The sequence below is a fragment of the Oculina patagonica genome, chromosome 6, assembly GCF_052425735.1.
Source record: "Oculina patagonica isolate OP01 chromosome 6, crgOcupat, whole genome shotgun sequence".
NCBI classification, from domain to species: domain Eukaryota; kingdom Metazoa; phylum Cnidaria; class Anthozoa; order Scleractinia; family Oculinidae; genus Oculina; species Oculina patagonica.
The window spans coordinates 31869173-31895132 of record NC_135763.1 but is presented as its reverse complement, the minus strand read 5'-3'; the positions used below and the strand labels follow the sequence as shown (position 1 = coordinate 31895132).

The 25960-nt window shown below is 38.8% G+C and overlaps 3 protein-coding genes across 3 annotated transcripts; all 3 read left to right on the top strand.

Annotated features, from left to right (window-relative positions):
• Nucleotides 1-1003: 1003 nt before the first annotated feature.
• On the top strand, nucleotides 1004-4888 carry LOC144658110 (uncharacterized). The gene is made up of 5 exons (XM_078518442.1): nucleotides 1004-1206; nucleotides 1403-1595; nucleotides 1810-2156; nucleotides 2349-3318; nucleotides 3680-4888. Exons 1-5 carry the CDS (start codon nucleotides 1004-1006, stop codon nucleotides 4886-4888), a joined length of 2922 nt encoding a protein of 973 aa, XP_078374568.1.
• A 957-nt stretch (nucleotides 4889-5845) lies between these two features.
• LOC144656448 (uncharacterized) lies at nucleotides 5846-25586 on the top strand. The gene is made up of 8 exons (XM_078516670.1): nucleotides 5846-5958; nucleotides 7558-7670; nucleotides 13358-13861; nucleotides 14210-14400; nucleotides 14957-15019; nucleotides 16620-16682; nucleotides 22924-23883; nucleotides 24935-25586. Exons 2-8 carry the CDS (start codon nucleotides 7661-7663, stop codon nucleotides 25124-25126), a joined length of 1983 nt encoding a protein of 660 aa, XP_078372796.1. The 5' UTR covers nucleotides 5846-5958; nucleotides 7558-7660; the 3' UTR covers nucleotides 25127-25586.
• LOC144658117 (uncharacterized) lies at nucleotides 17282-21521 on the top strand. Its single transcript, XM_078518454.1, has 3 exons — nucleotides 17282-17513; nucleotides 17655-19647; nucleotides 20084-21521. The coding sequence occupies exons 1-3, from the start codon at nucleotides 17282-17284 to the stop codon at nucleotides 20532-20534; spliced, it is 2676 nt and encodes an 891-aa protein (XP_078374580.1). The 3' UTR covers nucleotides 20535-21521.
• Nucleotides 25587-25960: the final 374 nt, after the last annotated feature.

The window sequence follows — 25960 nt, the reverse complement described above, 5'->3', positions numbered from 1 at the left end:
AATTTGAATTGTTGGGCCTGCACTCGGCACTGGACCAGAGCTACTCGTGAAGCGAACGAATGCTGCGCCTCGCCACTACTAGAACACTCTGCTGAGCTCTCGAAAAGAAATATTCCGAGGAGGTTTTACCGCTTATTTGACAGGTTAGGGGCTAACGTCCCTAATTATCGGTCAGGAACACGCTGGTGTAATAAATGTGCTTCGATCGCAGACAGTGTCTTCTTAAATGAGCCAGACTACATTCCTCCTGTGAAAGTAAGTGCATTTTTATAATTTCATCGCACTCTGAGTCTGAGAAAGGACTTGAAATAGATAAGGGGGGATGGAAATAATTATTTAGCTATCGTAAATAAATAAATGAATGAAAAGAAGACAGAGAACAAATGACTGTAGCCATGTTTTTGTGTGTTTATTTATTTGGTCTTTAATAAAAGTATTTTTTTTTTTTTAAAAATGGCATGCATTTTTTTTCGACCCCGTAACAAAAATATTATGGCTATCTACTTTTTCATTTCAAAGACAGGCTAAAAGCTCTACCTACTCCACTGCTAAAATCAGTACACAATCATCTGACAAAGACCAGGTAAAGTAGAAACAATAACAATTAATTATTTATTTCTATTTAAAGTCTTGAAAAGAACGTGGAATAATTTTCTTTGTAAAAATCTTCTTAGGATAATGCTTCAAACAACTCCAATCAGCTTGACACAACCCTACAAAGCAAAGAATCAACATCTTCAGGTAATTTAGGTACATGTACATGTACACATTCTTCCACAAATGTACCACTCTTGTGGTATTTATGTATTTGCTTGAATGAATACACCACTTTGTATTACATTAATTTCAGTTTTGGTATTTCATCAATGGAATGGGGGTTAGAGGATGGCTTTTAAACTAGAAAATGTATTTACCTTTTGAATACAAATAATCAAACTACACACATACACGGTATTTTTCAGACCTTACCTTTGACCAGCTTGTGACTCAGTGCCAAACAGCTATGTTCAAGTACTATGACACCAGACCAGATGTACCACTCTATGACCCAGCTGTCATGAGGGACTTTTGTGAGAAGAATGCTCCTGGCCTATTTGACCTTCTGCTAAGATCAATCACAAGAGATGATAACAGAGTATCATCTGATAGGGAGTCTCTGCAAAGGCAAAGAACAGTGTCACTAATACACATTCTATCTTACTTCAGGTTTGTAGTTTAAAATTAATATCATTCAAGGTGTTAAAGGTACATGTACATGTACTTGTAAAAGACTGTGGTTACATGTATTTATTAAGACATTAGCACACTGTATCTTAACAATTTTATTGTTTATAGAATTTCACAAACACTGCTATAAATAGATGCAACGAGTCTAATAATTTCAGTTGTTTCAAAATTAAAGGTCACAGAAGACATGCCAGCTGCAAAAAGACAGTGGTCTGTATTCATCACTTGGTGGATTATCATTACAGGGATTGTCTCCTGGACCAGTGCTAGGCTTCTCAGTTAATCCAAGAACAGTCCAGAATATGAAGAAGGGCATGGCTAAAACCCACAACGAGCATGTTACTAAACAGCTACAACAAGTTGTTGCTGTAAGTCAAATTAAACCACATTCTTTTATTCTTTTATGCATGTCAGATTATAAATACACTTGCAGAAAATAATGTGCACTAATTTTAGCTTAGGACACAATTCAAGGGTAAAAATTTTTGAACACATTATTTTTCAGCTCAACAAATAATGTGCACTAATTTTAGCTTAGGACACAATTCAAGGGTAAAAATTTTTGAACACATTATTTTTCAGCTCAACTGCTTCATGATCAACTTTCTGGATGATTATCATAATATTCACACTAGACATGTTCCAACTGACCTGCAAAAAAACAGTGTTGCACACATGGCCTCCTCGATGTTAGACATACATCCACACATCCCTGCAGTAAAGAGGACCACTGTTAGTCCACATAGAAAAGTTAAAGTTAGCATCAAGGGCGAAGACAAGATCTGCCTTGGAGGAGTGGACAGTTCTGCTGTATTATTGTACATCAACAGAGGGCTAAAAGACATGAGAAACCACTTCATCGATCAGCTTCCAGCTCAAATGAAAAATCTGAATCCTGGGAATTTCCATAACTTGGTACAAAATTTTAGGTAAATATTATTGGCTTTTGTTATTTGAAGACAGGTTCACTTATAAGTCGACAGGTGTATGCAAAAGTGTGACCAATAGTACATGTATAATTATGATGTTGCACTGTCACAGGAATTTCATAACTGACTGAAAAACTACTCATAATATAAATCTTTAAAGTAATGCAAGCTACTGTTTTGTATGTTTCTCAGGGTTTACAGCCAGCCATATGAACAAGATATCGAAAGCCTACAATCTTGCCAGCTATTGGATGAGTTCGAACAAGACTTGAAAAGTCTTAAGAATTATAAAGACTCTTTAGACCGTGTGATGACAGAATACCCAGACATAAAAACGTACCTAGAGAGAAATCTTCTTCCTTTCCCTGCAGACTGGCCTGGCTGGTATTATCCCAAAAAACTTATAGCTAACAACTGCAGTGGAAAGTACAATTCATTAATACCAGAGCAAGGTCAGTTCCATGTTGCCTTAAATGCTGTGGAAGATACTGTCATTATTTTTATGCACTTTTTTGAAAAATTGTTCTCCCATTTATTTGGTGGTACTTTGCCAAAGAAGCCACGTCCATATCAATCGTCACTATGTGTAACTGCAGCTTTACTTGGCTGGCTAATGGTACGTGATAAAGTCTTGAAGAAGTTTACATTATGCAAGAGCCATGAGTTTGTATCAACACTTTACCTGCTGGATGACGTTATACCGCTGGTTTATTTCCAGTATCAAATATTTAGAACAGGAAACTTGGAACTCTATATGTCTGTGATGGCACAGATGGCCATCCTTTTTAACATTTGGCGCAGGAAACACTATGACAAATCAACCCTCTCATTCCTCAGTGACTCTGACTACCAAAAGAACTTTCTTCCTGAATACTGGCAATGCAAACAACAATGGCTCTACTTATTTGTCGAAAAGAAAGTCGAAATCTGGCATTCAATTCTACGAGCAAACACACAAAGACATGATGATGCTTCCAGCATCTCAAGAGTAGCCAAGACCATTGCATCAAGTGCATTTCTCACTAACTTCTGTGGTACATTCGTACCAGGATACATGCGAGGTCTATCACATTTAAATTTTTGGCTCATTGCTGGGAAATCTGCTGAGTTTATTCTTAAACTCTTTTCTGAAATAGCAAAAAACACCAGGAGAGCTCATGTGGTAAGTATTACTACAACAGAAAAATCTTAAATGCTAAATTGAATACAAGTAGAAAATTACTGTATAAAAATGAACCTCATGGTATGCAACTAATAAGAAATTACAGTACTCAGAATAATTTGATTAAAATTAGACCCGCTTTCAGTGTTACGAGCATAGCTGTGTATAGCAGGTTTCTATTAACGTCCATCTTTCAACGAAAGAAAGCAAATGTAATGCACTTTGAGAAATTAAAACAAAAACACTTGATAAAATGCACTTCTCAAAGGTTCTCAACCTAATAAAAACCTGACAATCCAAACCTGGAATAGTCATGTCACTTTTTTTTTTTCAATAATGATAATACTCTTGTACATTCCAGATCCCAAGTGAATGCTATGGCAATGGAAAACCAAAAAGCTGGCCAAAATACAAGTTCCCAACATATGGCATAGAAGCCGAAACCAAGTGCATGCCTCTCTCATACAATCTTAGTATGACATTAGGAAAGGAGCCAAAGCCGGAAGTCTGCTGTGACCTCCCAGAGTGCAACAGCTGTATCCCTGGTGGTGATTTTGTACGCCTTGCATGTTACCACACATTCCATGTATCATGTTTAACAAGTGACCATTGCACCATCTGCAAAGAACCTTTGAAAAAACTGATAGAGACTAAAGTCTCTCAGTTTAATGAAGGACTGCTGAAGAATGTCAGTATAGAATCAGATGGTGAGCTAGATGGTGAAAGAGAAGATGATGGAGTTCCACCTACAGTGCTAAACAATGAAGCAAATGAAAGAAATGCAGAGCAATACTACACATCCAGTGATTGGGAGCAGAAAGCAGATGGCATCCTTGCAGCTATTGGAGAGGTTGAGCAACCACATCACGCCAATGCTCAAGCCTCCTATGCACATTCCCAGTCCCAGTCCTCAACTATTCAAACGCACTCCCTTGTTCAGCAGCTATCTGTCGGTCCTACCAAATGCAATAGAATCACAAGCTGGCACTTCCCACCACAATATTCTCAATCTACTCTAATTGGCAGACTAGGCAGCAATGCATGTACCTTCATTGCCCTCACATACAGCAAACTTTTTTTCAGCTCACCTGAACTTCTTGACAGTACGAGGCCACTTTCAAACACTTGGGTCTACCGAGTTCTTGCTTCTATCATGCTTGGAAACCAGTTCTATGACAAGGCCGCAGGTGACACTGCACAGCTGTATGGTGTACGCGAAGCAGCCACCAAAATGCAGCAGACCAATGCCCTTGGAAGCATAAAGACCTCCACTGAGTTTCCAGCCAGCATTATCCAAGAGCAATTGCCATCAGCAAGCCTACCGTACTACTTTAATGCAGCACGCAACACCACAAAAACTGCTTGTTTGTATATTATTAATGGCAAAACTGTGGCCTTTATTCCAACCTGTCAAGGAATCACCGTGTTTGACAGCCATTTCCATGGAACAAGTGGTGCATTTGTGGCCGTGGCCCCAGCTGATGCAGCATATGATTTGCTGGCATGGTTTAAATCTGTCAACAGCATCCCACATAATCTAGGAACTGTCACAATTGTTTCATTCAGTTAAATGAAAATTAAGTTTACAAATCGAAAACATGATCTGGAGAGAAACAATAAAAATTCAGGCACATTCAATATTATATTTCCGGAAATTATTCATCAGTTTTACACAGCAGCAGTTTTTGAGCCAGTGTTTTGGCATTACTGCCAGCAAACGTATTGTACATTTTAGATTGTACAAGGTACGTGTATAAAGTATTGTAAAACAAGCAAGAACAGTCGCCTTTGTGGGCTTATAAAGTAAGTGAGCGTTTCTTTCAAACAATTTAAACTAGCGCTATGAAGTTGACATTTTTCGATCACAACGGCTGGATGATCACATTTTTTACTAAAAAGAAAGTACAAGTGGCCAACACAAAGTTTGTAGAATAGGAGAATATTTAAACATGCGGTTATTAGACGAACTCAACCGCCGGCCATTCAATCGTCAGTGGAAGATTCGTAAAGCGAACTCGTCAAGCTTGCGTGTACGTACGTGTTCAATAAATTTTTAAAACGCTTACACAAAAGAAAAGTGTATTTGTTTTGACTAAAAATGTAACTATTTATAATACTCACCTCTTTCGGTAATTTTCCAATCTCTCATACGGCCATGAATGTCCCTTAGACATCTTGCGTTCATATTTTAAAAAAACGATACAGGGAAAGCGAATTATCCTGTAGTTTGTGGCGGTTGAATTCAATGATCCAAGTGTTTGGTTTAAATGAAGTTCTGTCGTGTTCCCCGGCATTTCTTTGCGAAAAAACTTCGTTGCAGACTTGAAATTATAACTTGCTAAAGTGGGAAGAGAAAATACAAGCGTTTCGCTACGGAAAAAAAGGAAATTCTCTCCTCCACCTATTGACTACTATGCCGACGTTCACTGAACGACAAAAGAACCACACATCACGTTCGCGCCGAAAATTTGTCTTTGTTGTGATGACATTCCGCACATGCGCAGACGTTATTCAGCCCTGTCAAGCTCAGGCGCATTCCGGGACGCATCACAGCGACTGACGACAGCGACGTAGTAAATCTCAAGGGGAAGAGGAAAATCAATTCACGAAGGTCTTCACGAAGCCTTAACAAGCTTGTAGGTTTGTGCATAGTTATTCTCCTGTTCAGTCATCTTGATCTTAGAATTACTGTTACAGACTCGTTCAAGATAAAAGTAGGTTTAACTTCAAGAATGCAGAATGCGATCAGCCTCCGATCGAGCATCGCCGATCGCTTCGAATTCGTTTGCACGTGTGTATCTGCAGCTATCTGGTGAAAGCTATATTTCTTAAATTCTTAACGTAAAGCTTCTGCTTATGTGTAATCAGAATACACTATTAATAGTAAGCTTGTGAACTCAAAAAGATTATTTCACAGTTGTCGTACACGACGTTTCGTTGTTTGTGTTCTGGACTGCAGTGTAGCATTTTGTGTCCGTGCAGCACTTGTGCATGGTTCAATTTGACCTGGATTTGTCATTTGTACTCGGAAAATTCCGAGTTTGGCCTTCTCACAGAACACTGACGTACGCAATCATTTATAAACTAAAGCTTGGGAAAGTCTGAATGACGTAGTCAGGCAAACTTTCGCCGAAGTGTTGATGTGATTGAGGATACCTAAACTTCGAGCCAGGATTTGAGCCAGGATCCGAGCCAGGATTTGAGCCAGGATCCGAACCCAATATTCGAGCCAGGATTCGAGCTAAGATCCGAGCCAGGATTTGAGCCAGGATCCGCGCCAGGATTCGAGCCAGGATTCGAGCTAGGATCCGAGCCAGGATTTGAGCCAGGATCCGAGCCAGGATTCGAGCTAGGATCCGAGCTTGGATGTGAGCAAGGATAATTAAGAATGGGACCAACTATTAAGCGCTCCGTTTAGCCTGAATATATGGCACTCCGGTTAGCCTAAATAGCGTTTGGTTAGCCTAACTAGCACTCTGGTTAGCCTAAATAGCGAATGTTCGGTTAGCCTAACTAGCACTCTGGTTCTAAGCCTAAATAGCACTACGGTTAGCCTACTTTAGCTTTGGTTGCTTGCGGTTAGCTCTTATAATAGGGTTAGGATTTTATCTGAAAAAAGGGTGGATCATAGCTCTGATTCTAGCTCAGATCCTGGCTCAAATCCTGGCTCGAATCCTGGCTTTATCATTAGTTTATCTCGATATGATTCTTTACTTTTTTTGTCTTTCTTCGGATGTTATGAGCTGAGTGGAGTGAACTTAACATTGGAAAGCTCAAAATGATTTCTTTTGGCAAATCGTTGTTTGTAAAAGATTGTGGTTTTTCATTCTTGTTTCATAATTTATTTTCCGAGTTCAGAGCCACTTTGATTTAATGTTTTGGCAGTCAATTCACCACCCCAGGGCACACGGAAAGAGACAATTCCCCACCCCCGGGATAACTATCCTCATTTTGTGTACAAATTATAAACAACAATATGGAACACAGATGCTTTACCAAGAACTTGAACACAAGAAACCAAAGACAAAACTCCAACCTGCATAAAGAAAGAATCTTTGATGACTGTTTACAAAATAATAAGCAAATTTTAAATCTTTCGATTTTATACACATGCTACATAATTTTAGCATAAATCTTATTATTCATACATGTATATATTTTAATATTTTTAACGTCCATTTTAGGTACATGTACACTGTAAGGCATTTTGTGACTTTTTACTTTTTTACTTTTTACTAGGGCCTCTATTGATAACAGTTTTATTGTAGAAGCTGATGCAGTCACCCTGTTGAAATAAAGGTTTACTACTACAATTGACAGAACTAAAGTTTACTGCATTATCATGGCTAATGGTAAGTAAATAATAGTAACTTGGTATTTACTTGTTGTCCAGTATTGTCTTTTTCATGTAGTTGGTGATGATTAGTAAAAATTATACAGTAATAAATTAGACTGAGTAGAGTGCAATTCAGGGAGTAATGTTCATCAATTCCTGTTAATGTCGCATACAAAATGCATGATATAATTTATTGTGCTACCTTATTATTACTAATTTTTGCGATTTCAAATAATCGCGAAATTTAGTATGTGCGAAAAAAATATTAGGCGAAATTTAAACACACAAAAATTAATACCATATTTTACATCAAAACAATAAAAAAATTTAAATGGTTGGAGCTGCAACCATCTACCTTTTAAAATATATTTCCATCTTGTTTTTGACTAGCACCCTTACTCTGACTACTGTTTCGAGCTTGTAAATTAGTTCAAAACCTCTTTAGTACTGTCACTAAAGTTTCCATTTGCAGTCTCCTTGTGGTTACATTGAGCCAGAACTTTGTGTATTTTAAGGGGTTCCTTACTCTTTGACGACTGATCCATAAAAAACCGACAAAATTGCAAAATTTAATTCCCCTTATTTTTCTTGCAATCATGAAAATTTACTGGTGTACTCGTGAAATTCGGCTCTCGAATTATCGCGAAATTAGTAAGAATAAGCCTGATGATGGCAAACAGCTGAAAACGTTTGGTTTCATTTTAATTTTACCATTTTTTAACTCTTTTAAGCCTTGTATATAGTATAAGGTAGACAGTGTTGCAACATTTATACCTAAAGGGCCATTGTAATCATTGTCCTTTCAAGACAAGAAAGGCATACAGGTCCATTGCGTTACATTAGACAATCAAAATAAACATTAAAGACCCAGTGGGAGCCACAAGCATCTCGCTCCATTAAGCTTGAATGACTTAACGACTCAGTGGGGTGCATGGATCAAACTGATGCTTTCAGGCTTCCAAACTTGCTTGCAAACATTCATTTCAACTGCAATTAACTAGAATATTAAAGCCACACATCGGCCCAAGTCTATACACGTGTGTTGTGCAAAGAATAGTGTGAAAATTTTAGATGGGTTTCGAATTAAACATATGAAGATTGAAGTTACTACCGAATTAGGTAGACTGTTTTTTCGTAGACTGTCCACAGCCTCTCGATTTTTCAACGCAAAAAAGCAAACTAGGCGAGCGAGCGCAAGCGCGTAGGGGGAGGGGGGGGGGGGAAGCGAGCGAAAAAAAATAGAGAGGCTGTAGACATCGTTGAATAAAAGTGGAAGTATTAGACTCCTCCCATTGTCATCGCCTTGTAATTTACAACTCCGGCTCTTGACCTTTCAATTAAATCGGACCAATAAAATTTGAGCGGTTAAGTGCTTGTTTAATTGATTACAAGTGTCGCTTTACAAAACAACTACACGTGTGGTGACAACAACACGTTAGTTTTTATTTCGGTGTTGAGGATGTCGTCAGAGACGACTTCTTCAACCCCCAAAAACCGGTAAAAAGAGGCAGAAAGCCGAAATCGAGCGGTCCCTCCGATTTTTGCAGAATATGCGGGTACTCATTCACGATTCGCTTGGGGAACTTCGGCAAGACATCGTACATCTCTACGGAAAATTTATTTTTCGAGCCAAAACGCGAAGGTGTTTTCCGGCGAAAGTTGGCAGACGTCTTGGCCGGAAAAAGCTGGAAGTGCAGCAAGCAATATTGAATTTATAAAGAAATCTCTAGCGCGACCGATAGTTTTTTTTTTTTTTTTTAATTTTTTTTTTTTTATTGAAGAGAAATTAGTAGACTTTACAATATTAATTATTAAAAAAGAAGACGAAAAGAAAAAAAATACAATATTGATAATACAAAGAAAAATTTACACAATTTCACTACATATAAGTACAAGTACAAAGTTGGTTTACAACATAATGTTCTAAATACAATTTTTAGTGGAAACAAGGGGAAAAAAGGAAGAAAGTAGGAAAAAAAAGGCGGGTGGCACATTCTAAGTGGAAACATTTTGAAGCGGAAGAGCGCTTAATGTTGCCCATTTGGATCTAAATTTCGACAAGGTGTTGTTTTTAAAAGCGATTCTGCTTTCACAAAGGATTTTGTCTTTGAGAACGAGATAAAAAATTTTAAAGCTTGGGGGGCTATTATCCAACCAAGCTTGAAAGATGTGATATTTTCCGATGATTAGAACATGGTTAAAGGCGTAGAACTTAGTACAGTCTGGTTTGTAGCCCTACAGAATATCTGTCACGTTTAAAGAAACATTCTCCAATCGTTTCTCGTTCCACCAAATAGCAATTTCACGCCAAAAATTTTGCGTAATGGGGCATTCATACAAAAGATGAGCTAAAGTTTCGTCGGGAAAATTGCAGCGCTCGCAGTGAGGTGACGTTTTCAGTCCCATTTTAAAAAGACGTTTGTTTGTGGGAAGGATGCCATGAATGATTTTATATTGGAAACATCTAAGTTTGTTTTCTACCGTGACTCTAAAAGGCAATTGGTAGATAGCTTTCGGGGATAAGTTTTTTCCGACTAGTTCTAGTTCTATATTTGGGGGGTTTAAGAACTTTCAAAACAAAATGTTCGCGAGCGATTTTGGCAGTGACATTAGAGGGTGTTAGGTCATCTCTGACAGTCTCGACCGATAGTTGGCGTAGAATCTTCTACAAATTAAGTTGATCGTGAAGAGCGATTCAAAAGAATGTAGCCTGCAGAACAGGCGGTTTATTTTTGCCGGGTTTATTGGGAGGTTGCGCGACCCGCTTAATTAAGGACGGTGCCTACTAATAACAAGATATTTTTGCCCGGCAGATGACTATGCAAGAAATGTAGATGTTACAAAGAGCTACTAAAATTCAAAAAGAAAATTGGGGGTAGCCACGCAAATTTTCGAGATAATTAGGTTTGAAATCTGGAAAAAAGTGCTGACGTGGCATTTTAAAATAAAGTAAAACTAAATACAATTTCCTTGCAAATTCCATTTGAAATTGGTTTTTCGTGAACAAAAGCAACATTAGTAACATTAAATATAACAATCTTTAAAATAACTAACAAATAATGTCTTCGGAACTGCGTTATCCACGTTTCTGTTACCAAAATAATTGCGTTTGAGCCATTTTTGAATCTAGCAGATCTCACTTGCACGGCCAGAAAATCGGCCTAAATATTTTTTTCACTTAATGAAAAATTGAACGTGTGCTCTATAGACTTACCACTTACACTTTATAAAATAAAAAGTAGGGGTCACCACGCGTTTTTAAAAGTTATACCAGTTGTTTTCAGGTTATATGGAATCAATTTTGGGGTCTGTTACATTTTTCCTATCCCCTCCCTAGCGAGTCGAATATTTGCATCTCGCGCGTGCACTACGCCATTTGTAGTTAGCAGTTTGCGGGTTACCTTTTAGCGCTTAGCGATTTGTTTTTAACTGTTAATGTGAGCCATTTTCAGTGGTTAGCGGTCAATGGTTACTGATATGTTGCTTTTCCGCTGTTCCTGGCTTAGTATATGTCCATAAACTGGATTTCGTCGCAGGGAAATCTTTCTTGCTTTTTAATCGCGCGCTTGGTCGCGTAGTTGAATTCGTCATTTTGAGCGAGCAAATTAATCAAAAGCGCGTGTGCCCAGTGTGATCGATGCATTGCGTGATGCGCAGAACAAGTGCGCAGTAGCAATATTATAGGAGGCACCGTCCTTAAAACCTAGCACTTCGCACTTCGACCCGCAAAATAAACCGCCTGTTCTGCAGGCTAAAAGAATGTCACGTTCGCCTCACACGTCGTCGGCGAGGCAAAAGTTATGCCGAAGCCAGTCGGTAAAATTACAACTACGTCCTTCGAACAAAGAAGCTGGCGAACAGCCTCTTTCTCCTCGTCTTTGAGCGACGAAACATTTGGAAGTTTCTTCAACAAACGTTCCAATAATCGATTCATCGCAAATCACAGCATGTCAATATTGATGACAACTCGAGCAAACCGCAAGACGCCGCCTGCAAGCAATCATGATCGGCCGTTGTCCAGGTGATGACACTTTTGCCGCCTTTCAACCAATGGGAATTTTCCGTTTCTGGAGAAACGGGAAATTCAATATTTGCAAAGATGTCTACAGCCCCTCTATTTTTTTCGTGCCCCGCCCCCCAAAATAGAGGGCTGTGAACAGTCTAGTTTTTTCGGAGCCGCACGAAACAGTTGCCGTTGGCGTCAAAGACGTGTGTTTTGGGTCACGTGGGTTACAGCTGTCAAATGAAAAGGTAAACACACGTGAGCACATTCCTTTGCTCGTTGTATAACCTGCGATCAATCGACCGTTAATTCATTCACCGGAGACTAGACATGTCTGCGGTTTTATGCAAATTCAGGTCATGTCACGTAATTGTAATGAGTGCTGTTTTGGAATCATTCTCTGTTGTTAACCATCGTTATACATTAAACATGCTTATTTAAGTGAAATACAGCCAAACACTGCACATATTACGATTGCATGCACAATCTTTGATTTGCATAAAGCACAGACATTCAATTCCCCAGGGGCCAGGACAACCATCCCGACGCACGGATCGACCAATCAGAAGTGTTTTCATTGTTTTAACGAGCTCTAAGGAATGTGCTCAGGTGCGTTTACCTTTTCATTTGACAGCTGTAACCCACATGACCCAAAACACACGTCTTTGACGCCAACGGCAACTGTTTCGTGCGGCTCCGAAAAAACAGTCTCACTACCTAATTCGGTAGTATACCGTGTATAGGCTGCACCCCGATTTGGCAGAAAATTTATTTGGAAGTCTTTTTTTTAACTGACCTCCTGCCACAGTAATAGAAGAGGGTCTGATTGCAGGCTAACCCAAAAGTTGACTGAGTGTGCCTGCAATGATTTACCGACAAAACTAAAATAAAGGCAATTGCAATATTGGCAACCCTCATAACAGTGTCATAGGGGTTTTGCAGCGCGGCCAGGCTATTGCAGTTGTTTTAAGGCGAGAGGGGCCCATAAACCATGCCGTCAAAAACTCGGTAGACCAATCAGTCTATCATAACAATCAATCTTTATTTCACTTTCGCCTCAAATTCCAGCTAACGGTAAGAATATATCAAAATAGTCTTGCCCGAAACAACTACAAGCAAACTGGCATAAAAGCTTACTGCAAGAAAAGCACGATCTAAGGGTAAGGCTGACTCTGATCCTAAACTTAACTTGAAACGCGAACCCTAATCCTTAGCCTTGGGGTTAGCTTTTTCGTAAGGGTTGAGCTAACCCTAAATTTGAAATGATAACCCTAGCATCAAACCTTAACCCTAACCCTTGGGGTTAGGGTTAAGCTTTTTCACTAGGGTTAAGCTTTTTCGCTAGGGTTAAGCTTTTTCGCTAGGGTTAAGCTTTTGCGTTAGGATTGAGCTTTTGCGTTAGGGCTAAGCCTGTAACTGTAACTTGAAACTCTAACCCGAAACTCTAACGAAAGAAGACCAGTGAAATTAAACACAAGACAGTGTTTAGCACACGCAAACAAACTTGCATGCGAAATCTGGAGTTGTTTGTGACAATTTTAAATTGAGTTGAAATTCGAAGTGTTACTCTTGCACTCGCTCCTTCAGTTGTACTTGGTTAGTTGTAATGTCTGGCCTGACTCTTGGCTACGAATGGTACTGATCTGGCCTCATTTGCAGCAAGAGTTATAAAGATTGCACATTAACTTTTTACTTTGCAGAGAAAAAGGAGGAAGTTTTACAGCATCTCGAAAATGAAGAATTCGCGGTTGAGAAACTCGATGATTTATGGAGGGACAAAATTGATACAACAGGAGTCACAACAGTTCGTGAGCTTTTTGCAAGATTTGAACAAGAGAAAGGACCTCTGTCTTTAGATGACTTGAAGGATCTTCTCAGAGATCTGGCGTATGTGGATATAACACGCAAAGTTTTTCCTCAGAAAAGCCCTCAAAACAGTGCTAGTACAGGCAAGTTTCGAATTGTTTTTGAATTTATATATTTATATCTGTACAGTATCGTATTTGCAGATTCCCTCCGTTGTTGCAGACACCCTCCTTCTCCAGCACTGAAACACACAACACACAACTTTTGTAAACGAAGTGCGTGCCAGAGCTTGTTTTCATCTTACAATAGCTCATATAACGTTTCACTCACAGTGCCTGAAAAGTACATTTTTGTTGAAGATGAATTGTTCAACAATGACAGGAGCATCCCAGGACAAAGTAAAAAATCTGAGTCCCCATCGGGAATTGAACCCACAACCTCCCAGATACTGGTTGGGCACTCTAAATAACCAACAAAGCTACAGGAGACTGGTGGTGAGCTGGGCCATTTACTAGGTTGATAGTAATTCTCAAGAAAAACAAAACAATTCTGCTGGTGCAGCAGTCAATGTATTATTTGGCAGTACAATTCCTGTGATTGCTTTGAATGACTGCAAAGACATAAAGTTAACTTCAATTTGATCAATACACCATCACTGAAATTTTTTGGACAGTGATAGAGTTACATGTACCGGGTACAATGGCTACTATAAGTCAGTGAGTAAAACGTGACTTCTTTCTTTGTAGGCTTGTTATCTAATGCTAGTGTGACCGGTGGCTTGGAGGCTACTGGCAGAAATAATGCTGCAACAGGTTTTCAGCCATCTCCAGCAGGGACCATGGTGACAGGGCGTGAACGGCTACCACCTAAACAACCATCTAGCCATAATGACTGGTCTCCTGAAAACGCCTGTGGAACTATAGATAACTCGCAGCAGGTATCTAACCTGTATTGTACTTTTTGCCTTACTCGAGGATAGCAGGTCTATTCATTTGGAGATAAAATTTTGTATTGACAAAGAAATTGATGCTTGAATTACTGTATTTTGAGCAACAAATTCCATACTTACTACTGAGACAAAGTACAGTTAGATCCCGCTAATTTGAACCCCATTATTTTAAATTCCCATTATTGCGACCTAAAACCTGTTTCCCTTGGATTTGCCCTTCAGTCATTTACTGTCAGCTATTTCAAACTCCCATTATTTTGAACTATTTTTTATTTCCCTTGACAGTTCAAAATGACAAGTTCAACTGTATTTGAAAGAATTCATATTTGAACTGCAGAAAGATGTAAAGTGAAATGGGGATAGATGAAAAGTAAAGAAATGTTCCTCACACTGTTATTTCTTGACTGATAACTTATTACTACTTATTAATAAACATGTAGTGCATGTACATGTGCATATTATAACTGCTTGCAGCAGTCTGCCTTCTCAGGACTGCACCAGTATTTTAATTTTTTTCTCTACTTAACACTTATTCTTCATGTAGAAGCTGAGGAAATACATTGATAGACTTAAAGTCAGAGTACAGGAGTTAGAGCAGGAATTAGAGGTACGCATATGTGTTGAGCTGCACTGTGCTACATGTACACATGTAAACATACACATACACATAGGTTTGTACTTGAAGCAGGCCAATAGGAGGAAAATTGACCAATCAAAATATTATTTTCGTAAACAGACCAAAGATGTTAAAGCTTCTTGTCAACAGTTCTACAACACATTTTGTAAACAAGTAAAAAAAAACAACAAAAAAAACAAGTAAAATCAAATAAAAGCCTGTTTTACTACCAACTCCACTATACTATATACACTCTGCTATACCATCCTTTGCAGTAAAGTAATAAATAAATAATAAATAAATTGGAATTTACAGTGTCATTATCCACATTAATAATAATAATAATAACAATTTATACATTTATATAGCGCTAAAACTATAAATATTCTAAAGCGCTGTTTACAATATGTAAAAATAATATAAAAATATAAAAATTAGAATGAACCTACATACAAATCAAACTAGAAACAGTGTGATTAAAAAGTTAAAACACTTAAATGCGAAATGCTTTCTTAAAAAGGAAAGTCTTCAATTGACTTTTAAAAGTCTCCACCGATGACGCTTTGCGACCGATGGCTCTTCCAATCCCACTGATTGCAGTAGTGTTTAGCAGTGTTTGTTTTTGTGGAGGGAGGAAAAAGGGGGAACCCAGGTAAGAACCCTCGGAGCAAGGACAAGAACTAACAACAAACTCAACCCACACATGATGCAGGGTCCAGGAATTGAACACGGGCCAGATTGGTGTGAGGTGAGCACTCTCACCACTGCGCCATCCCTGCTCTATTTATTTTACTCGGAAAAACAGAGCCTGAAAACATGTTTTGTGACTGCCAAACTATTAAAAAACCATTGAAAACCTCTCCAAATTTAGGATGAACACTAACTTATTCAAACAATTTCAAATTTTCCCGAGAGATCTGCATCCTCTTTGTGGGGTTTTTAATTTTGTTCCAGAACTATTGTCTGTATTCTTCAACATAATTGGTTTATTTACAAAACAATTGCCATCCATTTTTCTCAATTAACGTTTTGATTAGTTAACTTTGTTCTAAGTGGCCTGTTTCAATTAGTCACACTGTAGCAACCTCAAAGAACAAATTGTGCAAGGTAATACCATTACTGACAATGTATTAGGATAAAGTCTTATTTGGAGAGTCTCTTTGACACTACATGTATGTACCAGTGAGAGTCTTGGCCAATAAACTTAATGTTCATCAGATTCAAAGATGAGGGCCTATACCATTAGGTCACAAGCATGCTGGTGATGTGATGTGGCCACACAACATCGCCATCATCATCATCATTTTATTTGCCATAAATAAATGCTTTACACTAAACTTGGTTCCACTTGATCTCTTGTGCAGACAAATCTACAAGGCCTTCAGCCTTGCTTTGCGAGGAATTATTATAATTTTTATGTACATGTATACACATGCAAATATACAGAATACTTTAAGTGCTAATTACATGTATTTTGTACATTATAATGATCAATGATTGGTTAATGTAGGGGGAAAATTTCTAATTATTCCTAAATTGAGGCTGCAATTGCCATGCACACTAACATTAACTTATTACATGTAATTTGCAGACGGAGAAGGCAAGAAGTGCTCAATGTCAGGGTCAGTGTCGCCATCTACAACAAGTATTAGTGGTATGTCCCAACTTACCATAGCAGCCAAAACCAAAAAAAAACACCCAATACCTTACTCCCCATCAGGCCCCGCTCTTCCGCTTGCTTCGCTCGCGTTCACCGCTCACTTCGCTCGTGAAAACCCCACTCGGGAGCCTGTTCACTGGCTAATTATGCAACACCTACAATACATCTAAACTACATCACAAGATATCATTGTGCAAGGATGTAGATTAGTGACACCAACTACAAAAATAGAAGACGTGAACATCATTATTAGTTATCAACCATAGCATTTTCTTCTGTATGCTATGACAAAAAAAAACTGTAACTGTTTACAAATAGTCTGGAAGAATAGAAATCTGTGCTTGTTGTGAATTGATTTTAGAAAACAGCATAGTTAGTAGAGGTGACTGGTTAGGAAACGCGGTTTACATCAAAGGCCGATGTCTTTGTTATGGTTTTCCCTTAGTCACGTGATCTTGACCGTGCACAAGAAAATCAACATGGCGATCGGAGTTACGTGAATGTGCGGAGAATTACGCTGTATTTCGCCGGATTTTTAGCTTAGATTAGTCTCGATTCGATAAATGTTATAGCTATATTGTTAATTAGTCGTCATGCCCGGAGATAACTGTGCTGTATTTGGCTGTGGGAGTTGTAGAAGAACGAAAGGGATCGGTATTTGGAAGTTGCCCGCGGCGAAGGACGAGGCACACAAGAAATGGCGGGACGATTGGTTGAGTGAGATCACAAAGACGCGTGAGATCGACCATGAATTTCGAAAAAGGATCGAAAATGACAAGGTGTTTACCTGTGAAAAACACTTCGACGTTGAAGATTTCGAAATATGTAAGTACGGCTACGATATACAGTAGAAATTGAAGATATGCTCTCGCTTGCCATATGGTTTTGTTTACAATCTCTGTGAAATTTTCTTGAATGTTAATTTTCATCTTTCTTATTTGTGTTCTACTTTATTTCCAAATGCAGTTCAAACGGCGAAAATGACGAAGAAGAAACCACGATTCGGCGCCATCCCAAGATTAAACATGCCAAGGAAAAGTCACGAGGCTGCAAAGCCTACACCAAGACCTGCTCGATCGGTTGTCAAGGAGCACGATCAACAACCCAAGGCATGTTACAAGTCGTTTAGTGAATTGTGCCAGCGAATCACTGGCTTGAAAACCCTGAAAGGTTGGAAATTTAAAACAATGGCAGACAGACTTATTATGAAAAAGACTGTAGAACCTTTCCTTCTCCCAGAAGTAGAAATTATGATCGATGACAGTCTTGCATACACTGTGAAAGCTTTTGGTTGTTATCTTCCTGAAGATCATCCCCTCTATGTTACTCACCGGCGTTCAGTCAGAAACATTTCAGTATGTGAAATTGTTAAAGAGCTGGAGTGCTATAAACTTTGCTGTGGAGTGGAAGCCAGTGAATTAACAAGCCAGCTGTTTCATCACGTAATTCCCATAAATGAAGACTCACTTCAGGTATGTGAGCATGGTGAACAGTTTCCCAACAAAGGTTTCTGGCGGTCAAAGGGCTGCCATCTCATGTGCGAAAAAGAAGTTGGGGAAGATGCATGCCCACAATGTTTGGAGTACCTGGTTTCCTCAAGAAAGCCCATAAAAGCAAAGGAAAGGCGGCTCTCCAAACCTGCAAGTGTCAAGGCACCAGTATCAAAAACTGATCCGGAAAGAATTAAACTGACATTACAACAACAAAGACTGAAATGTGCCGAACTTGAGCGAGAGCTAAATGAAATGCGAGCGGCAATTGTCAAAACAAACATTGAAGTCGATCATGAACTTAGCAACGACTTCACTAAAATCCTCAATGAGGCTGATGACAACATCACTCCTTTCATGAGCCTTTTCTGGCAGCAACAGAAGAAACTTTTCTCCAGCAGTCGTACTGGGGTGCGATACCATCCAATGATCATCAGGTTTTGTCTTTCACTTGCTGCAAAGTCACCTTCATGCTACGAAGAGCTTAGAAATAGTAAAGTGTTGGTACTCCCAAGTCAGCGACGACTGAAAGATTATCGAAATGCCATTCGGCCACAACGTGGATTCCAAGAGGAAATTGTTCAGGAGTTGAACTCCTTAACTGACACATACTTTGATGTTCAAAGATATGTGGTTCTTTTGTTTGACGAGATGAAAGTCATGTCAAACCTTGTTTTGGACAAGATAACAGGAGAACTGATCGGTTTTACTGATCTTGGAGACTTGGAACTGAACTATGCTGTTTTGGAAAATGTCAATGAAATTGCAACACATGCTCTTGCCTTTCTGGTTCGTGGCGTTTGCACTAACCTCAAGTTCTGCCTTGCACATTTTGCCACAACTGGTGTTACCTCTGCACAACTAATGCCCTTGTTTTGGGAAGCTGTTTGTATATTAGAAACTAGTTGCAATCTGTGGGTCATTGCTGCCACATCTGATGGTGCTTCACCAAATAGGAGGTTTTACCGCCTTCACAAACCCCTTGATGGAGATGCAGGCACTGACGTGTGTTATCGTGCAGTTAACATTTTTGCACCTCATCGCTTTGTTTACTTCCTCTCTGATGCGCCGCACCTAGTCAAAACAACACGGAACTGTCTCATGCACTCAGGTTCTGGGAAATGCACTCGGTATATGTGGAATGATGGTCAGTATGTACTGTGGCAGCACATCACACAGATGTTTTATCAGGATGTGGACAATGGCTTGAAGCTGTTGCCTAGGCTGACATATGATCATGTGAACCTGACTCCATATTCTGTCATGCGGGTCAATCTTGCTGCGCAAGTCTTGAGTGCCTCAGTCGCTGCAGTTCTAAAGTCATTTGGACCTCCAGAGGCAGCAGCTACTGCCAAGCTTTGTGAAATGGTCGATGGCTTCTTTGACTGTCTCAACGTGAGAAGCACAACTGAACATCAAAGAAAGCGCAAGCCTTTCGTAGCTCCTTACACCTCTGTTGATGATGAAAGGTGCGTTTTGACTTTACAACTTAATATTTTTTTGTGAAAATAACATTGTTAGCCTTGGGTGTAAAGTCATTTAATTTTTTTACTCTGTGCTTTGTTCCAGTAAGGACTTATGTTTAGAGGGGTTGATTCTGTTGTTATCAGAAGAAAATGTAGTATTCTAAAAAAAAAACATGATTACTATTGGTACATTGAGCAGTTTTCAATTGAGTGTCATAAAACCAAAACCAAAGTAGTCACTTTAGCCAATCACAAAGAACTCAGACAATCCAGTAAACTCAAAGCAAATTGATTGGTTTTGATTTTATTTCTGATTGGCTGAGAAAGTGATGCAAGAGTTTTTAACCAATCACTAAGTGTAGTAGTCCAAAACCAGTGCAGACATTTTTATATTTTAGTCATGTTTAAGATGATTTATGGTTTTGCTTTTATTTTCTAGATTTGCATGGTTAATGAAATTCTTGGACTACCTGAAGACTTGGAAGGAGAGTGTCGACAACAGACCTGGTAACTTCACACAGAATGCCAGGAACCGAATGTTTCTCTCGTGGCAGACGCACGAAGGTTTTGAGATTACTGTCCACTCTGTTGTGGAGGTAACAAAATTTCTGCTGAATGAAGGAATGGAATTTGTCCTAACTGAGCGGTTCTGCCAGGATCCAGTGGAAGAGTATTTTGGAAGCCAGCGCAAACTGGGTAGGCGCAGCGACAATCCCGATATAAGAACATTTGGCTACAACAGTAACACAATTAGAATTCAGAGGACAGTGTCCTGTCAGAGTGGCAACACTAAAGGTCGAAAGGACAAAACACGAGCTTGGGAACAGGTCACTGATCTGAAGTTACCATGCCGAAAAAGCAGAAAGCAAATTAAGTCACAACTGTGTTAGTGCCATTACTTTCATATAGCAGTTATTTTATTTGGCCATTCATAGTAGGCCTTTTACCACAAAGCATGAACTATACATTATGTATTATAGCTCACAGTTGAAGAAAGAAATTTCATTTTGCTTTTTTATACAAGAAAAGGTTTTTGCTTTTAGTTCAAATTTCATACAACCCTTTAAGTCCTAAGATTGATCAAAATCAAATTTCTCCTTGAAATGACAATGATATTTGGTATGTGTATTGAAAGTTGAAATTAATTCTCCTAAATTATTGCAAGAAATGCATAGATAACACTAAGGAGAATTTTTATGTTGATCATGGGGCTTTAATGTTGGGATAAGGTAAAAACTTAACTGCCTCTTTGGCCTTTTGAAGTAGGCCATCAACCGCATGGCATCTAGTGTACATGTACATTATGTAATATAGGAACAGAGTTACCGGTAACTCATATCATGGTTGCGGAAGAAATTTTGTAGTGCTTTTTGCAATAGGAAAAAAATTGTTTATTTTGACTCTTCAAACTCCCAAGATTGTTCAAATTCAAGTTTCTCCTTGTATAATCAATGCATCTGTTTCACCTATCAGGCAATGAGACTTTACTAATGGGACGGTTCATTGAAAGTACAAATACATTTTTTCCTGCTTTTACTGAAAAAAAAAAATATTGATCATGGGTCTTTATTGTTTAGTGATCAGGTAAAAATGTAAAGCATCCCTCTTGCAGAGCTACTCCAGGGTTACGAGTAAAAAGTGATAGCTGGCATTTCAATTTTCAAATTGAGTTTTTTTTTTTATTTTTATAACATAAAAATGGAATAAAAGTTTGATTACAATTATTTAGAGTAAATGACAAGGAGTATAATTTGACCTTTAAGAGTTTATAGTTCTGATATAAGCATGAAAATTAAAATTGTTCTCACAGGTAACATGTACATGTACTGTGAATAGGGGTACTCATCAAATAAAAACAAAACAATATGCATTAACAACAGTCTCAGTCACCTCTTTGTTGTTCGTTCTCGTTACAACTTCTACTGATTTTATTGCGAAGCGCCTTCGCTTTAGTATGCTTTGCCTTGATCTTATAGCGATGAACTATATCCTTGACAAAAGCGAACGAGCGCACAAATACATACAAGCTCACAATTCCATGCAAGACATTCTTGCAAACATGGCAGTCTGGTTCAAGTTCTGCACTTGATATAATTGAGTTATAGTTGGCAATGATGTCACTATCAATAATTGCCTTGTGAGAACTAATTGCCCCCTTCTTCAAGCTGTTGGTACAAATATCTGCTCAACTCATTCCTTAAATATGCAGCAAACATTTTACTTTCTAACACATTGCAAGAAGGTTCGGGCTTAAATGTTGCTGCTGTTCTCTGTTGTGTTTTGCAGCCTTGTGTCTCTCGTAACTTCCTCTTGTTTTATACTTTTTTCCACAGGCATTGCAAACAATTTCGTGGTGCTCAACCTACGAAAATATCACCAAAAACGATTACATTAATAACTTTTCGAAGAACATAAAATTTAGCAGCTGGATTTTCTGGAAAGCTTTCCGCGACTCACTGGAGTATCGTAAAGAAATTATCTGCTACAAATTTTAACACTCGAACCGAATATAAACATGTTGCTATGACCCAGACCGCTTGAACTTCGACACCAAGCTTTCATTTAAGCATTTCTTGATTCATAGGGATCCCAGAGAAAATTTATGTCGACGAAAAGGCAATAAATAGGTTTAGATTTTAGGCAAGAGTTGCTTGGATTCCGTTTGTTGACATAGGTTATACGAGTCGCGATCGTGCAGCCAAAGTGAAACAAATTTAAGCTTGGCAGTGCAAAAGTACGGCTCAAAATTACAATCTTTATACTTACATTACCAACTGCGACCGAAATTTGCTCTTCTATATCTTCATCTCCTTTACAATTCCTATAATTGCCTCTAAGTCTTCTCCCAAAACAAACAAATCGGCTGCACTGTCCGCCATCTTGAATGAAACTGTGCACGGTCGGAGTCACGTGATGGGTCGGTTCAACATCGGCGGCCGCGCTATTGTTTTGCCCTTTGAAGTGTGCCGGTTTTCCTAACCAGTCACCTCTACTAACTATGAAAACAGTCAACATTCATTTGGATAATACAAGATCATCCACCTCTGGAAACTTTTTATTTCAAAAGCTCGAGATTAGAAATTCACATAGGTGTTCATTGTAAAACTACAGATGTATGGCATGAGACGCCAACCAAATCTGAGAATCACTATGTAGACCGAATTAAAATAATGAAAATAAAAATAAAATATGTCTTTCTTTACCTCTGCCTAGATGAGCAATCACTACCTGCAGTCCAGTCCATGTAATAAAGTGTGTATTTTTTATGGTATGTTGCAGGCAAAAGACAGTGACCAGGCCATACTTGTTGAACAGTTGAACAAATCACACGAAACTGTAGCAGAAGAGCGACAAGTCCGAAAAATTTTGGAGGAATCATTGGAAAACGAACAACAGCAGAAAAATCATCTGGAGGAAAGAGTGATGGAACTTGAGCAACAGCTGGATTTAGAAAGGATCAGGCATGATTCAACTAAAAAGGAATTGACCCGAGAAAGTGAGCTCCGACATGGACATGAGCAAACTATGAAACAGGTTGAAATGTGTGTACTGCAGGAAAGAGCAAATGTTCAACAAGAAAAAGCAAATTTTGAACAGCAGTGCATACAACATGTTCAACAACAAGTTCAACAAATACAAAGAGTAGCAGAAGAGAACTGTGCCCGTCACCAACAACCTGAACCACGCAGCTGGATCATTCAGCGTAATCAAATTGTTTTAAGCGACAATGTTTTGGGTAGGGGATCCTATGGAAATGTTTGCAAAGGAACATTCCGTGGTTCTCCTGTTGCTGTTAAGCAGCTTCACAACCTGATTCTGTCATTTCACAATCGTGGACTGTTTGAACGTGAAATGGAAATTGCATCCCGTTGTCGCCACCCTAACCTTTTACAATTTATTGGGGCAACGTCTGGCGATGAAAATCCTTTATTTGTCACAGAATTACTCGACTGTAATCTGAGAGACCTCTTAAACGAACGCAGTTTAAACTCACAGGAAATACAATCTATTGCTTTAGACGTGGCCAGCGGTTTAAACTATCTGCATTGTAATCAACCTCCTATTGTGCACCGGGACATTAAAAGTGATAACATTCTGCTTAAGAGACAGAATGACTCTTGGATAGCCAAGGTCTCTGACTTTGGAGCTGCAAATTTTCTTCGACGTGTTATGACGCCAAATCAAGGAACACCAATATACTCTGCTCCAGAATCAGGAACTGAACAGCACTCACAACTGGTAAGTGAGTGAGTAGTTTTTTTTACCGGTTTTGTTTGCGTAATAGTTAGGGGCCGATTACATGGCGAATTTAAAAAGACGTTTGCGATAACTGACATGAAATAGTTACAGCCTGGTTCGATTTTCAGCCCAGGATAAAATTTCCAGCCGGGTTTCCAGCTCGAAATTTCAGCCGGGGCAAGCGGGCTGAAAACCTCATGTAATCGCAATCAAATTTCAGCCCGGATTGAAAAGTGGGCTTAGGAATGCGCAATAATGGTCTTCAACGAAACAAAATGGCGGCCACACGAAGTTTTCAGACTACGTTAACACTAGGGTTTTTTGGAGTCATAAATGGATTCATCGAATTTAGGGTATCTGGATTCTAAGCCGTTTACATACATCGATAATCTGGAACGATCTGTTGCTCGGTCGATATAAACAAAATGCCGCCCAAAGCGAGGTCCAGAACGGAAAAAGATGCCACAAGAAACGTTAGTTGGACCGGTGATGAAGTGGAAAACGAATCCGGTAACACACTGTGTTGAAAACATCCCAGATTCGTCAGGACTCCTAAAAAATATCCCCTAGTGTAAACGTAGTCTCAAAATCTCCGGAGACGCGACCAAATGTCACGAATCCGAAAAAGTTTGCGCTGTTGTAAACATAGTCTCAGTTTTAACCCGGGCTGAAATTCGTCATGCAATCGCAACAAAATTCCAGCCCGGCAAACCGGGATAAAATTCGCCATGTAATCGGCCTCTTAATGCATTAAATGTACTTTGCACCATATCCAGAAGATCGTGCAAGGTCTGATCATTGTGTTGTATTCTTAGGAAAAACACCATAGACACTGTATTTGAGGAGGTAGGGTAACCCTGGTGATAGGGTTAGCACTTGCAGGCATGTTAATTTCTTTAAAAAAAAAATAAAAGAAAAAAAATGTTTTAAAAGTTATCCTAGCTGCCTTGTAAACGCTCTGCTTGGGACAACTTGCCTACGTGTAAAGTTACTTTTTATCAGCCAAGGATCTGTTTAACAATTAACTGTCTTCTTTCGTTATTTCTTCTAGGCGGACGTCTACAGTTTTGGCTTACTGCTTTTGGAAATGTGCACCAGGCAGAGGCCAGTACCTGAAGAGATAAGCGAACAAATAGAAACTGTAGCCAATTTACCGCTGAAAAACTTCATACGTGCCTGTGTTCACCAAAACCCTGAGAATCGCCCTAGCATGAATGAAGTGATTCATGTCTTGACTCATTGAAGGTGTGAAACTGTCAAGTTTCAGCTCTATTTACATTGTAAGTTAGTTTGTCAAGCAGGTGAGCAGGTTCATGTAGAAGCAGTGCCTCCATTGTAACTACAGCAAATGAAATTGAAATGGGCAATGCTTAGGTAAGGTGAGATAAGATAAGGTACAGTAAAAGCTTTTTTCACACCGTCACCTCTTAATCAAGTCTCCCCCGTCTACAAAAAAGAAAAATATATATTTTTAATACTCACACACATACTCACCTGCATTTTTGCAATGTGCTTCTGCTGAATAAAAACTTGAAAAATGCACATCTCTAGAAACATCCCTCTCTCTTAAGGCATAAATGAGAAAAATGCCTCGCCCCCAAGGCGGGTAATAAAGCTTTTACCTATTCTGTTACCATAGCAAAGTTGCGCCTATCAAATGGCGGACCTATCAAACTTTGAAGGAGTAAATAAAAAAAGGAAAAGTGAAACTTTGATTATATCTCCCTTCATATATTTGGAGAAAAAAGATATAGATAATCGCACACTTTTTTAAAGTAAGAATAAAATTATGAAGTGGAAACACTGCAAAGTGTAGAAACTGCTAGGGCTTTAAATCGCTCTTACGTTCTTCTGTAAGTTTTAGAATTAAATAATGTAATTGTTGCAAACTTGGCTTTTAAAAAGCTGTTTTTTAAGCATTCTAGATAAAATCTAGATAAAATAGTTAAAAAAAACATCAGCAAAGATAAAGATGTGTAAACTGCTGGATGAGGGTTGTATTTTCTTTTTGGCACCTCAGGAATATAATTATAGTAAGTATAAGCGATTTTTAAGGGCATGTCAATTTAAATACTGC

Excerpts from the sequence above, each read along its gene's own strand:
- LOC144658110 (XM_078518442.1), top strand. The coding sequence starts at position 1,004 with ATGTTCAAGTACTATGACACCAGACCAGATGTACCACTCTATGACCCA. Across the intron at positions 1,596-1,809 it reads AGCTACAACAAGTTGTTGCT|CTCAACTGCTTCATGATCAA; the intron begins GTAAGTCAAATT and ends ATTATTTTTCAG. Across the intron at positions 3,319-3,679 it reads ACACCAGGAGAGCTCATGTG|ATCCCAAGTGAATGCTATGG; the intron begins GTAAGTATTACT and ends TGTACATTCCAG.
- LOC144658117 (XM_078518454.1), top strand. The coding sequence starts at position 17,282 with ATGCCCGGAGATAACTGTGCTGTATTTGGCTGTGGGAGTTGTAGAAGA. Across the intron at positions 17,514-17,654 it reads CGTTGAAGATTTCGAAATAT|TTCAAACGGCGAAAATGACG; the intron begins GTAAGTACGGCT and ends TTCCAAATGCAG. Across the intron at positions 19,648-20,083 it reads ACCTCTGTTGATGATGAAAG|ATTTGCATGGTTAATGAAAT; the intron begins GTGCGTTTTGAC and ends TTTATTTTCTAG.
- LOC144656448 (XM_078516670.1), top strand. Across the intron at positions 16,683-22,923 it reads ATCTACAACAAGTATTAGTG|GCAAAAGACAGTGACCAGGC; the intron begins GTATGTCCCAAC and ends GGTATGTTGCAG. Across the intron at positions 23,884-24,934 it reads CTGAACAGCACTCACAACTG|GCGGACGTCTACAGTTTTGG; the intron begins GTAAGTGAGTGA and ends TATTTCTTCTAG.